The 12,315-nt window shown below is 39.1% G+C and overlaps 1 protein-coding gene across 7 annotated transcripts in view; it reads right to left on the reverse strand.

Moving 5' to 3' along the window:
* Nucleotides 1-99: 99 nt before the first annotated feature.
* strbp (spermatid perinuclear RNA binding protein) overlaps nucleotides 100-12,315 on the reverse strand; it is an 82,254-nt gene continuing 70,038 nt past the window's right edge. For 6 of the 7 annotated variants that reach the window (XM_067484889.1, XM_067484892.1, XM_067484893.1 and 3 more), the window contains 2 exons: nucleotides 11,651-11,704; nucleotides 100-6,384 (listed from right to left, as the gene is read on the reverse strand). In XM_067484889.1, the coding sequence (XP_067340990.1) occupies nucleotides 6,290-6,384; nucleotides 11,651-11,704 (149 nt within the window). In that variant the 3' untranslated portion in view covers nucleotides 100-6,289. Of the gene's footprint in view, nucleotides 6,385-8,425; nucleotides 8,959-11,650; nucleotides 11,705-12,315 lie in introns of those variants that run through there. The other variant, XM_067484894.1, reaches the window with a different exon arrangement.

Consider the following 12,315-nt stretch of genomic DNA (forward strand, 5'->3'; position numbering starts at 1 on the left):
TTAGCCCGTCATCTTTAGCGCATCATTACTGCTATAAGCTGTTTACTTACACGCCATCTGTTTACCAGAGACAAAAAAGAACAAATAGTCACATTTGGATTCAGCACTTTCTCTTGTTTTATTTTTAGTTCATCAAGCATAATTATGTCAAGAACAGTGACAACCACAGATCATCACTGCTGTGAATGTTGCTACTAATTAAAACGATCAATAGAGCGAGTTCAAAGGACCCCTCCTCATTTGCCATTGGCTTCTGTTGAGCACGACCTGTGCGTCTCACACCCTGCCATCATTACATTTTACAACATTTTGTTCTGCACATTTAAGGGGTTAAATAGATTCTGTGAACAGATATCACTTCATAGTTTCATATGCAGCATCATAAAACCATTTCTTTTCATTAATGTTTTGTTAAAAATGTAAAATAAAAAAAATCATATTTACAGGAAAAACTAAACACTCCTTACTCATAAAACATCATAATAAAATTAAAAAAGGGAAATTAAAATGAACCCTAACAGCGCAGATATACCCAAAACAACTCTCATACACAAGTAGTTCATAGACATTACATATATATGTGTATATATGTGTGTTTATCATACATATTCTATATAGACGCTTCTCTACAAAAAGCAAGTTTACTCCTTCTATGAGCAAATACATTCTACTCTACAATCACTATAACAACAGTGTACAGTACATTCTCAACCAAAATGCTTTGATCGATTATCAGGAGGATATTAGACTTAAACAATCAGTTGACCAGGAACAATGCAACAGCAGTGTGTGCATGTGTGTGTGTGTGAGTGTGCATTTATGTGCGCAGACACACATGCACACACACGCCCAGAGAAAGGAATGTGTTCAGCAGTTAGTCCGGTTAACTTTGCCTCAGCAGTCGAAATATGATCCGGGTCTATTTCTGCTCCTGTGCTGAGTTCAGAACAGCTCGTGGATGGACTTTCCGGCTCTTTGTGCAGCTCCTCTCTCCCTTTGCTTCCAGACAAATTTAGCACAACTCATAAATCCCGATTTCATCCTAATACAAGAATGAGCAGGACACTGTTTTCCTTCAGCAGCTGGATTTCCACACAGCAGAGCAGATTTCTCATAAAGCTGACATTTCATGACTGTCTAGACGATGAATATCAGATCACATACTGTATGGTATCACTTCTAAACAGCCCACATGACCAGATTTGTGAGACAAAGGCCATTGGTGTCTGAATAAATATCATCCTGCAGAACAAACCTGAACCAATTACTGAAAACATCCCTGCATCATTCTCTTTCATTCCAACCTGTGACCTGGCAGGGAGATGAAGCGGGGTCTTGGTGAAACTGATCGCTCTCCAAACAGAAAGTCCAAAAATCGGACACTACCTGTGAATGGAAACTCACAGAACTCTCTAACTACTACTGAACATATTGCAGCATCTAAAGAAGCAAAGCCCCTGTATTTTCGGATACAGCCCTCCACCGTCTTTTCTCCTGACAGCAAAGCTTGAATTGTTGACAGATAACTCCTGTTTCTCCACAAACACTCATTTAAAAGCAAACTCCATTATTTACAATGCTACAGACAGCCTTTTATAAAGCATCAAATAGTAAATGAGGAAGATGGGAATATGTTTTTGCAGCGATACATGGCTCAAATCCTAAAGCACGAACAAGGCCTAAACCCTTGTGTGACTCTCTCTACATACAGTACAATCACATGGGTAACCCACAAAGCACAGAGCATTTCATGCTGTCTCAACGTGTTCAGCTGCTATTGGTGGTGAGATATTTACACATGATTACATGTGTGCTTGTGAGGGTGAATTTGTTTATTTGCATACACGTGTGTGTGTCTGTGTGTGTGTCAGGTAGCCCTGAGAAGGATGTGTGGGTGTATGGCCTGTGTGTGTTTTGTGCTTCTTAGATTACAGGTGTAGTTTTTGTTGAACGCCCACAGACAGGCAGTGTTTTGAAACAGTAGATGCAAGAAAGTGTGTGTGTGTGTGCATGTGTGTTCAGTGGCTGCCAGTTTCCTGATCATTTTTATTTGTGGGTGTGTGTGTGGGGGTTGGGGGGGTGGGGGGGTTTATTGCAGCAGGACAAACATCCATCTGAAAACTCTACAGGACCCCAGTCTTGCACAAACAATCATTACTCACTAGGAAAGTTATCCACAGAGACATTACTGCCCAAGCCTTCAAGCATGGCTACTGTCAGTGTTTCCTGTGGAAAAAAAGAGTTTTTTCTAGTTTGACTTCAAAGTGGAGTAATGACTAGTTTTGTCAACTCCCTGATGATGCTGTGTTATGAGATAGACTGTTGTAAGATACTGAATCTGCTCCTCAGTGTTTAAATTCTTATTGTACTGAAAAAAGGTAATTTAATTGGATTGTGTGAGGAGCAGCATTAGTTACATTTTCTTCTTTGTTTTTTTTTCATGGGTCTTCTATGTCATGAGATCTACCCTTAAATAATGTAATGTGTGTTTATTAATCAGAACCTAGACAGATTCCTCTCTTGCACTGTTACTGTACATGTACAACAATGATTCACATGGCGATAAAAACTGGTATAGTATAACAATAGAGTATATTTTGCCTCCTGTTTCATTAACAGGAAACACACACATAGGTCCTGTGCCTAACCCGTAAACAACAACTCTAAATTAAATTAACCACAGGAAATTCTCTATGACTGTGGACCAGCTTGTACAGTCCCATCGCACTATCTGTGCTTGTTTTAGAAAGTCTATGTTCCCTGAACTCTCACTCCGCCACCTTTCCTGTGAATGCGATTGTCCAGCAAACAGAGCAAGAGGACAGGGTCAGTAGTCAGGGTGACTCCTCGTGCGCGCCTGTACAGTCTGAGGGGAAATGAAAAGGTTGCTCACTGAGGTATGACTGTCTGCCTTGTTAATGTGGGCCATCTGGAGAAAGAGGACGGGGGGAGAGGGAGACGAAGACAGGGCAGAGGGGAAACCGGGTGAAATTCTTAGCTAATAGAGAAAGTCTGTTTCCACACAGTAAAGCTCCAACTTATTCACCTGGACACAAATTCCACAGGAAGATGAGAAAGTAAAAGCAAAGCAGCGCTCTCTCAGATCATTGTTCACCACAGATGCTGTGTGATTTTGGGAAAAAAAGTATCTAGGTAAGAAACTGAAAGGATGCAACAACCTGCAGTCAATAAAAATGGAGAACATGCTATTATATAGACCATAGATTTAGTTTGTACAAGACACCTCAGCACCAGAAATGAATTCATGGTGCTGCACTTCAGAGAAGCGAGACGATCTTGGCACCAATTTATTCTGTTTCTCAAGTGTGAGATATAATATCAAAGATATAATATCCATGGAGTTTTAATTTCCAGGACACTGACACTGTTTTGATAGACAGCCAAAACATTACCACCTGGTGGTTTTAATAGACAAACATTATATGGTTTTCATGAAACTATGACGGACTAAGAAATGCTAATCACTGTAGATTAACCACCTGTCAGCACCTAAAGTGGATAAAATCAGCTCCACCCTTAATGTTATTATTTACTGTACATGTTTTACTACATTTACCAAAGTCAGTCTTTTGGAGTTTAGGTCAAATGTAGATAATTTGCTTGGTACATTTAACAAAATAAAAAAAATAAAATGTATCTATGTGTATGTAGCTGTCTAGCTGCACACTGCTCCAGGGGCCATGCTGACCCATGTCGTCCACCAGGGTCCATTAAGATGTTTATATAATAATAATTAATTGGCCAAATTGGTTTGGGTTTTAACTCTGTCACAATCTGACTCTAATTTGAATTACTGTGTTGAAAAAAAATGGCTTTGGATCTTTAGTGAGTCGTTGTCTCTTCCTCATTTTTGTTTTTGTTGAAGCTGGGGCAAAAACAGGAGATCAAACCGGTGCCCAGATCAAGGCGAGCACAAGGAAAATCAAAGCCTTTTGATGCACGTTTGGTATGATTTTGCTTCTGCTGACTGACATCTTGACTCTATTAAGGGCTAAAAATAAAAAATAAGTGATGAAGAGCTTTCAGCTGCATGTACTGTATGCTCCACAGAAATTCTTAGAAACCCAACAAAAGGCTGACTACTATGAGACCTACTTAGAGACCTACTGTTCCATCAATACCCACAAATTGCACCCAACATAATATAATAATAAAGCTGGAATAACTCATCTCCCTGTCTAACCACTAAATATGTAAATTCACTATGTGCTACAGCAGGGCTAAACTCACTACACTGCCACTACACAGTCAACAACTAATAAGCAATTAACATGTCTTTTAAGATTTAAAAGGCTAAAGGTCCATGACCTCTTCGACTGGCTTCAGATGCTAAAGAGACTCTGAGATGTTTTGATCCCAAGCGGTAATTCAAATGTGGTGGAAACTGTGAAAATGACTGCAGTGCTGTCTGACTTTAAATTACTTTATTGATCCCAATTATGAAATGAGCTTAGAAGATACAGTAGCGCTTATAATCTGGATTCCTCCCTGACCAGTTGACTCTGATTATGAGTTTATCAACGATTTTATCCTCAAAGTTTTAGAACTATTTGTTTAGCTATAAATGTTTAATGCCATAGAAAATGCAGAATATTGTTTGTAAGCCAGTTTGGAGTCTACAAGGCTTACAGATTTTGGTGTTTTTTTTCGGTTGGCTCTAATCCATCACATGCAGCCGCAGTATCTGAAACCTCCTCTCTCTACCTTTGGTACACTCAGGCCTTCTCTACTTTGCTCTTAACAACATCAGGATGGTAAAACCTCAAACCTGGCTACAAAGCATCCATTCAGGGAACACCACCAACCACTAAAATATGCCTACTCTATAAATGAACTCTAAAATCTCACTATTCAATCAGAGATCCTGATTGTAATGTAGGAGGCAAGAGGGTAGAAATCCAACTCAAAGTCCCAAGATATTAGCTGAGCTTTATCTTTAATTAGACGGCCAATAGTTTGTGCTATGTCTTTCAGATTGTGTAACAAGGTCCTTCTTTGAAGCTGTTTCTGCCGTTAGTTGCTTCACATCCATACTGTACAATACAGAACAGCCATAGGAGGGTGGAGGGAAGGGTGTGAATGTGTGTGTGTGTGTGTGCATGTGTGTGTGTGTGTGCAGAGAGAAGAAGCAGTAATGGGCTTCACTGAGCTGTGCTTTTGGTCCCTAATGTGAGCGGGACAGAGCTGACGATTGTTCTTTGTGTTAAATGTTGAGTCTGCTAAAGTGTGGGTCATGTACATCAGAGTATTCACATACTATACACAATAAGTATTTGTAACAACAGTATTCCCTGCCAGCAGTGAGACTATAGAAAATGTGCTTTGTGACAGCAGAAGTGTGTGGCTGTGTACGCACAGGCGTGATTAGGCTATGAATGTGTTCAGTAGTGAGCGCCTCTGCTCCAGGCCACGTAAACAAACCTCGGACAGCAGAGAGCTTGCTCAGAAAGGCTCCAAAAGACATCGGGGATAGAGGAAAAGTGTGACGTAAGGAGAGGAAGGAAGCATTATTCTTCTAACAGCACTGATTAATAGGAATACCAAAGATAATATTGCATCTCCTTGAACTAGCTTCAGTTGCTCAGTGTATATAAAATTGGAAGAAAGCTATACTGTGATATTACAGTTACATTTCACTTTATAATTCTAAAATAATTTATACCAACAATAGTTGTATTTTATAAGGTATTTACATAAATACATCATCATATATTAATGTTATTGTCAGCACGTCATTATAGAAACATACACCTTACATATATGTGTATATAGTCATGTTATAGCCACATGTACACACATACGATAAATATACAATCAAATTGAGCTATTGCAATGCTGTGTTGGGTAAAACTCCACTGGACATTCACATCTTCTCAAGTAAATAAGCTCGAAGAGAGGAGTTCAGGTGTATTGCTATAAGAAAGACCAAAGTTCAGCCCAGCTTAGCACAGTTGCAGCTGAACGTTTCTCGTGAAATCAGAATATTGCTTTGTGTAAAGTTACTCTCCTGTGATGTGATAATCAGGGCGGAGGGAAGAGAAAACAGAGAGAAGAGCGTTGAGCTTCTCATTCAGTAGGTCTAGACTGTTTCTGACGCTGTTTTCCAGATCACGTTTTTCCAGCGGATTGATTAAACCAAAACTGTTTCAGATCAGTGCGTCCACCAGCTGGAATAGAAAGGCAGCCCACTCAGACGGGCGGAAACACAGGTGGGCGCATGAGCAGCTAAGTAGCTATGAAGATCAGGCTTTCCAACAACCTGCTGCCCTTAGAAGTCAGAGAAGAGATCCTGGGGACCCAGGTGAATGATAAAAGGAGCAATGGTCCGCGGCTGGTAGAAGGGATTGTCAATGAAAAGACCACCTGCAGTGAAATGCGAAAGGAGAAAGAGGAAGAAAATTTAGTGTATGAAAAGTTTGAGAAATCAATTAACACAATATGAGGCTGATGCACATAAATGCACTTTCTTAATGACTGTGACAACTGTGTGGCCTACGAACCAACCTCATCCCTGTCTGTTCAATATAACTTTAGAGCTACAAGGCCTGCAAACATAGGGAAACAGCTAACCTAGCTCTGTCCTAATGTACATATGAAAGTATTAAGATGCAATGAGCTTTAGAGGTGCTGGTGGGTGGATTTTGTTTCTAACTGCGTTCATTGTTCATGCTAAGCTAAGCTGTAGTCATGTGAATGGTAGAAATTTTCTCATCTAAGTGGAAAGACTGTATTTTCCATAATGTCTGACATTTTGTGAGCGGTTGAACTTAACATAATAAAATAGGATCTGAGAAAAAAAATCATAATCAGAAATATTACATCAAAGATTTAGCAGTGGTGGGAGCATGTTAGCCACATGATATTAGACATATATAAGGAAGAATAAGTATTTAAATAAAAACACATAAAACAACAGCTGGAAATAATCTTCAGTCCTGAGATGGTGGTGTAAGACATATCAGGGACGTGTCCACAATCACTCCCTATTCACTCATTCATTGCTCCCTTGTTTAAAGTTCACTAAGTCAATTAAGATTTTGACCACTAACCGTAGCCACACTGCATCACCAGTAACAGCTGTTTGAGCTGCACAGAGGCATTTTCTCATCTCCAAATGCATTGTGGGAATTGTAGCAGAAATAATGTACATGCTATGTGCTGTACACTACTTCTGCGTTGTAGGATACTTTAAGTGCACTATATAGTGAACACACTCTACATTAGGAGATTATTACAAAGTGGTGAATAGGGGTTGATGTCAGACACAGCCCAGATTTTTGTAACAACTCAGTGGAGTTTTATCAGAAATTGAAAAAGACACTGTATTGGGTTCTCTCATCCAATGACTGTGCCTCACAGCTGTAACCATGGAGATGTTGTCAGGGGATATCTCTCGCTGGTTGGATGACCAGGATGAGGTGAAGGGACAGCATAACCCTGTCTTGGCTTGCAATGACTTTTGACCTTTGTCATGTCGGTGGAATAAATTGGACTATGTCGTTTGCTGCAGGTTCCACTTTTTTTGCTGTTTTTGTTTGATCATAGGCCAGCGTTACACTGAATCTTTAAATCTTTATTTGAAGCCTATATTGAAGGCAGAGTGAGAGACAGAAGGACACCAATGGTACACAAATACGAAACAATAAATGTGTAACAATAAACAATAAGAAACAATAACAACATAAAAAACGCCGAGAGGGAAGTTGGAATTTTCTTCCATTTTGCTGCTTTCGATTGTCTGTAATGAAACTGTGGAAATGTCACTAGCTGTTTGTTTGTGTTCAGCATGCAATGTCAATGTCTCTGCAATGCTAAAAGTCAAATAATTTTAGACTCAGCTTTAGACTTTACAGAGTAATCCTTTTGTCTTTATAATTTTAAGGTCCTCGTAATCCAGTTGAAACCAGGTCAAAAATATAGTGAGTGGGACAAAGTCTGCAGGTGGCGTATGTGACAACACATAAAAGCTCTCCATACGTGCTGTACTGTAGGAGCTGTGGGAAACCAGCTACATATTAATCCCTATAAGGTAATGAGATCATGCAGCTGAATCCATGATGAAGGGTCTAACTAGAGCTTTCTAAAGTCATCCTTTGTCTTCGAACATGTCTCACTGAGCTCAGGGTCAAAGGGATGTAATGAGAGGCACTGTGATAGGTGGAAAGATTGAAGCTGAGTCTGTGTGAGAATGTGTCTATGTATGAGGGTTGGAAATTAAAGCTTAATGTTCAGATGTAAGGTATTACAGTGCCTACTGGTAAATTATTTCCCACGTGAATTACAATAACTGCTGTAGTTAGTCCAAATCCAATCTGCAACAAACCTAACAAAGCAAACTAAAAGTTCTACTGGATCCTATCTGCTGAAAGCCTTTAAATCAGATATACACCAGGCAGTATTCAGCTTTTATGGGAGATAAACTTTATTTACTTTTCAACATTGTTTATTTATTTCTATACATCCTTCACATAGCTCATGTTATTTTCTTTTTACAGAGAATGTGTGTGTTGTGTTTATTATATTGCAAAGACTGTCCTCTTCTGAGCAAAGAACAAACACAATACCAAAAGACTGGTATAATAGATATATATTATTCAGACTCAAAGAATGAGGTAACAATTCACAGTAAAAATCCTTCAAGTTTTTTTAATCTCTTAAGAATTTAAACCTGCAGTATATTTTTCCTAATAATAAAAATTCTTGCAAACTGTAAGAAAAACCTGCACAAACCAAAAAGCCAAAAAAGCACTTTTACAAATCTTCAGCTCAAGTCCTGAATCCTCTGCCCATCATTGATATAGTAGAAAATATAAACAGACTGAAAAAGGGGCATTTGGTACAGTATGTTATGTCCCCTGTGCTAAAAAAAGTGGTAGTGGGAGACAGGGTAGGCTGGCACTTTCATGACAGGCAACAGAAGCATTCTCTTGGGTAAACCTAGAGGAGAGACATGAGAAGAGCACAGCTCTGCATGAGTCCAGGGCAACAAATAACCAAAATGTTTCTATGCTCACTACACTGCACACTTCACTACAAGTACATCCACCAAACAAGTGTTGCACTACACAAACAGGGCTGTCAAAAGAGGGGGTGAGCATGTTGGAACAGGCAACAGTCAAGATGAAAGCCTTCACCAGTGGTTATGAGAATCTAGGAAGGAGAGACTTAAAGAGAAGAAAGCATATAGCTAAAGTTAATGTTAATTTGAGCTTCTTACAACTTGGGACCAATTTTAGTAGTTTTTCTATCTTTTCCAGTGGCTGAGAAACATGAGCAGTACACGATCACACAACAAGCCAACATTTCAGCCAGATTATGTTTCACTTTTTTTCTAGAGGCAAACTTAATGTGAGCAAACCAATCTTAAATTGATGTGATAAAAATATGATGTGTGCAAAACTATGGCAAATACTGCAGGTAAAACTTGTAACTGTAGCCTTTTTCTTTTAAACTGGCTTGTGTCAGATGTTGCAACAATCTCAAGTCTTAGCCATTATTCTGCCGACAACAATGCAGTTATAAGAAAAACAAAAAGGCCAAAGCTGCTAAATTTGGGCCCAAATTCTAGTAAAGTGGAAAAACAGAGGACAGAGCAAGATAATGTGTTTGTACTGTCCTGAATAGGAAATGGACCATTCTTAAAGAGCTTTTGGAATATTTTCCATTCTTTGCCCTATGATAAACTGTTCTGTCTTACACCAAGAAGTAATGTTTGAGGGGACAATGTTCTGTGTTATTAACTGTCCTAAAAAGTCAGGCAGAATTCTTTGCCAACAAGAAATCCTAAAGCAGCACTGGGAGAGAAAGTGTATCCAATAGACAAAAGAAGCAGTTCCCTAAATTGTAATGTGCCTTTTTTTGTGAAATGTAGGCTCCAAAGGGACGAATCTGAAGAATTATTTTCATTTTGAACAATATGTCCTCTTATTTAGAAGACTTCAGTCTCACTGCAACCCACAATCTGTATCTCAACTTTACTATGGGGTCTTTGATCACATCTTGGTATTCACTGAGAAAGACAAAAATCCCAACATCTAGGTTCCTACTTTTTGTATGGGCAAGACATTGTATTCCAAATCCTAATTTGAGTATAATTCTAGTTTTCATGTTTATCTTCAGTTTTTTTATTGCGCCTAGTAAACTCCACTTTCTACTGTGAGAAATTACAGCTCAGGTTAAAGATCAGAGTCAGCTGAACTCATAAAAATCACTCATTAGAATATCTGACATGTATGGAGGAGTAATGGGGCATAGATGCACAGTGTGCAACAATTTATACTTCATTCACCTCCAGATACAGTAGTGGACTAATATCTTAGCAGATATTTTCACTGAGCCGTTACAAAACAATGTACTTCACTCCCTTTTCATTTTTGGGAAGTCATAGCCAGTAGGAGGAAAATGACTAAAAATTGACAAACTTCAGCAGCACCCAACATTGCAAAGTGAGTATATCATTTAGTCCAGCTGTCACAAAAATCCGTCAAAAATGTGTAATGTAGAAGCTGAGTACGGATATGAAACATCCCAAACAAACGCAGAGTTACAGCTCTAATAAACAGAAAAACTGAGGCACTCTATATATACAGGGCTGCTGGGATCTCAGGGGGATACTAATGTCTGCCTGGGGCCTCAGACTACTTTCAGCCAGCACATAAGACCCATTCAAACTCAAAGCGTGGAGTGGACAGAGAGGCCTCCCAATTCTACATATGTACACACACCACACAAGACAGAGTCTGTTGAGGTAAAAATAAGTGTGACAGAGAGGTGTATGTAATGAATTTAGCAAGAGTATAGATTTTAGCCCTTAAATGTCTTTAATTCCTGTCTGTTTGTGGGTGAGCCCTGTGACCACTTTCCAGAGTAAGAACATGGAAAGCCCTTAGCAGCAGTAACAAGGCAGCAGCAGTGCTGCATTGGTGAAGCAATTCTAACACCCTGTCCTAAATAACCGTGGGTAAAGTGAGGAACTTACACTATGGCTTCTGCTACTTTGAACAGAAATGAAGATGACTGCGGCACAGGCAAAGTGAGTTCGGGAAAGACTGGAATGCAAGTCAAAGATGATTGTTCTTCTATTCAGTTTCCTACTTTTTCTTTTTCATACAGCAAATGGTAACGATATGACTGCAAGTGCAATCTGTATGCCATCCTGATCACGAATTTTGAATTTGGCAGCTCTTTATTGACTCCGTAGTGGTCCAACCAGAACAGATGAGGGTGTGAGTGGTACAAGCAGATTAACAAATGGTGAGAGGACAATTAGCCAAAGCACAGACAGATTTTCTTGAGACATAACAGTGAGCCAAACAAAAAGCTTTGTTTAATTATGACTAAAATTTTTTGCCAAACCCTAAAACTTGGATTAGAATTGGATCAATTTCTAAGATTTCTGGAAAAAAGGGGAAAACGTTAGAGCAAAAAGGCAGTGGAGAGGAAGGCTGCAGATGCTACATGAAAGTACTGAAGAAATTATTTATTCAGTAATGGTTAGCAGAGATGATAAGCTGAGGGGGCCGTGTGGTAAATAGATGAGAAAGGTTAAAAGAAGGCAGGAAGGTTATAGATGGTAGAGGGTGGGTAAAATCATAAATACTTCACAGGAAGACAAAGAAGTGGCACATACCGTATGCAGGAGCAGCTGCTGCAGCGGGGCTGTAGCCATACGGCGTCCCAAAGCCTGTTAAGGCAGAGGTTACAGGGTATAATTCAACTGCACACTTTTTTATTCCAGGCTGCACTTTTCAGCAGTAAGTGTGGTTGAGAGTTTAGCCACCCTGACTTGTAGCAGACAGCCGTGGGCTCAAGGTGAGATACCTTAGTGAAAGCTTCTTCTTAACAAGATCAACATGAATCTGAGCCATGCTGTGGAATCCTATGTTAGTGGAGGTTCAGCATAAACTGAAATATATCTCTAAATAACGGCTAACATTTTCAGATCATCAGTAGGCATTTTTGTTACATAACGGTTTTTTACTGAGTTCTCCAAATGTCATGTTTCGGCAAATTTTAATACGGCTAGAAGGAAAATGGAAACTTATTTTGAACAAAAAGCCTAAAGCAGATTATATGTCAATACTGTAAAACCAAAAGTAAAGAAAGAAATGTCAGCTTTTTACAAAGTACCATGCTAAATCTGACAAAACAAATATTACATAGAATACAAATTAGACAGGAATAGGGAATGCTATAACTTTTGTAATGCTAAATGTAAGGATCCAAAGTCTTAGACATGGCATATTTATTATGGCACAGTGCCATCAAATATAATACTGTAAATGTCAACTGCAA

The sequence above is a fragment of the Channa argus genome, chromosome 18 (genome assembly GCF_033026475.1).
Source record: "Channa argus isolate prfri chromosome 18, Channa argus male v1.0, whole genome shotgun sequence".
NCBI lineage: Eukaryota > Metazoa > Chordata > Actinopteri > Anabantiformes > Channidae > Channa > Channa argus.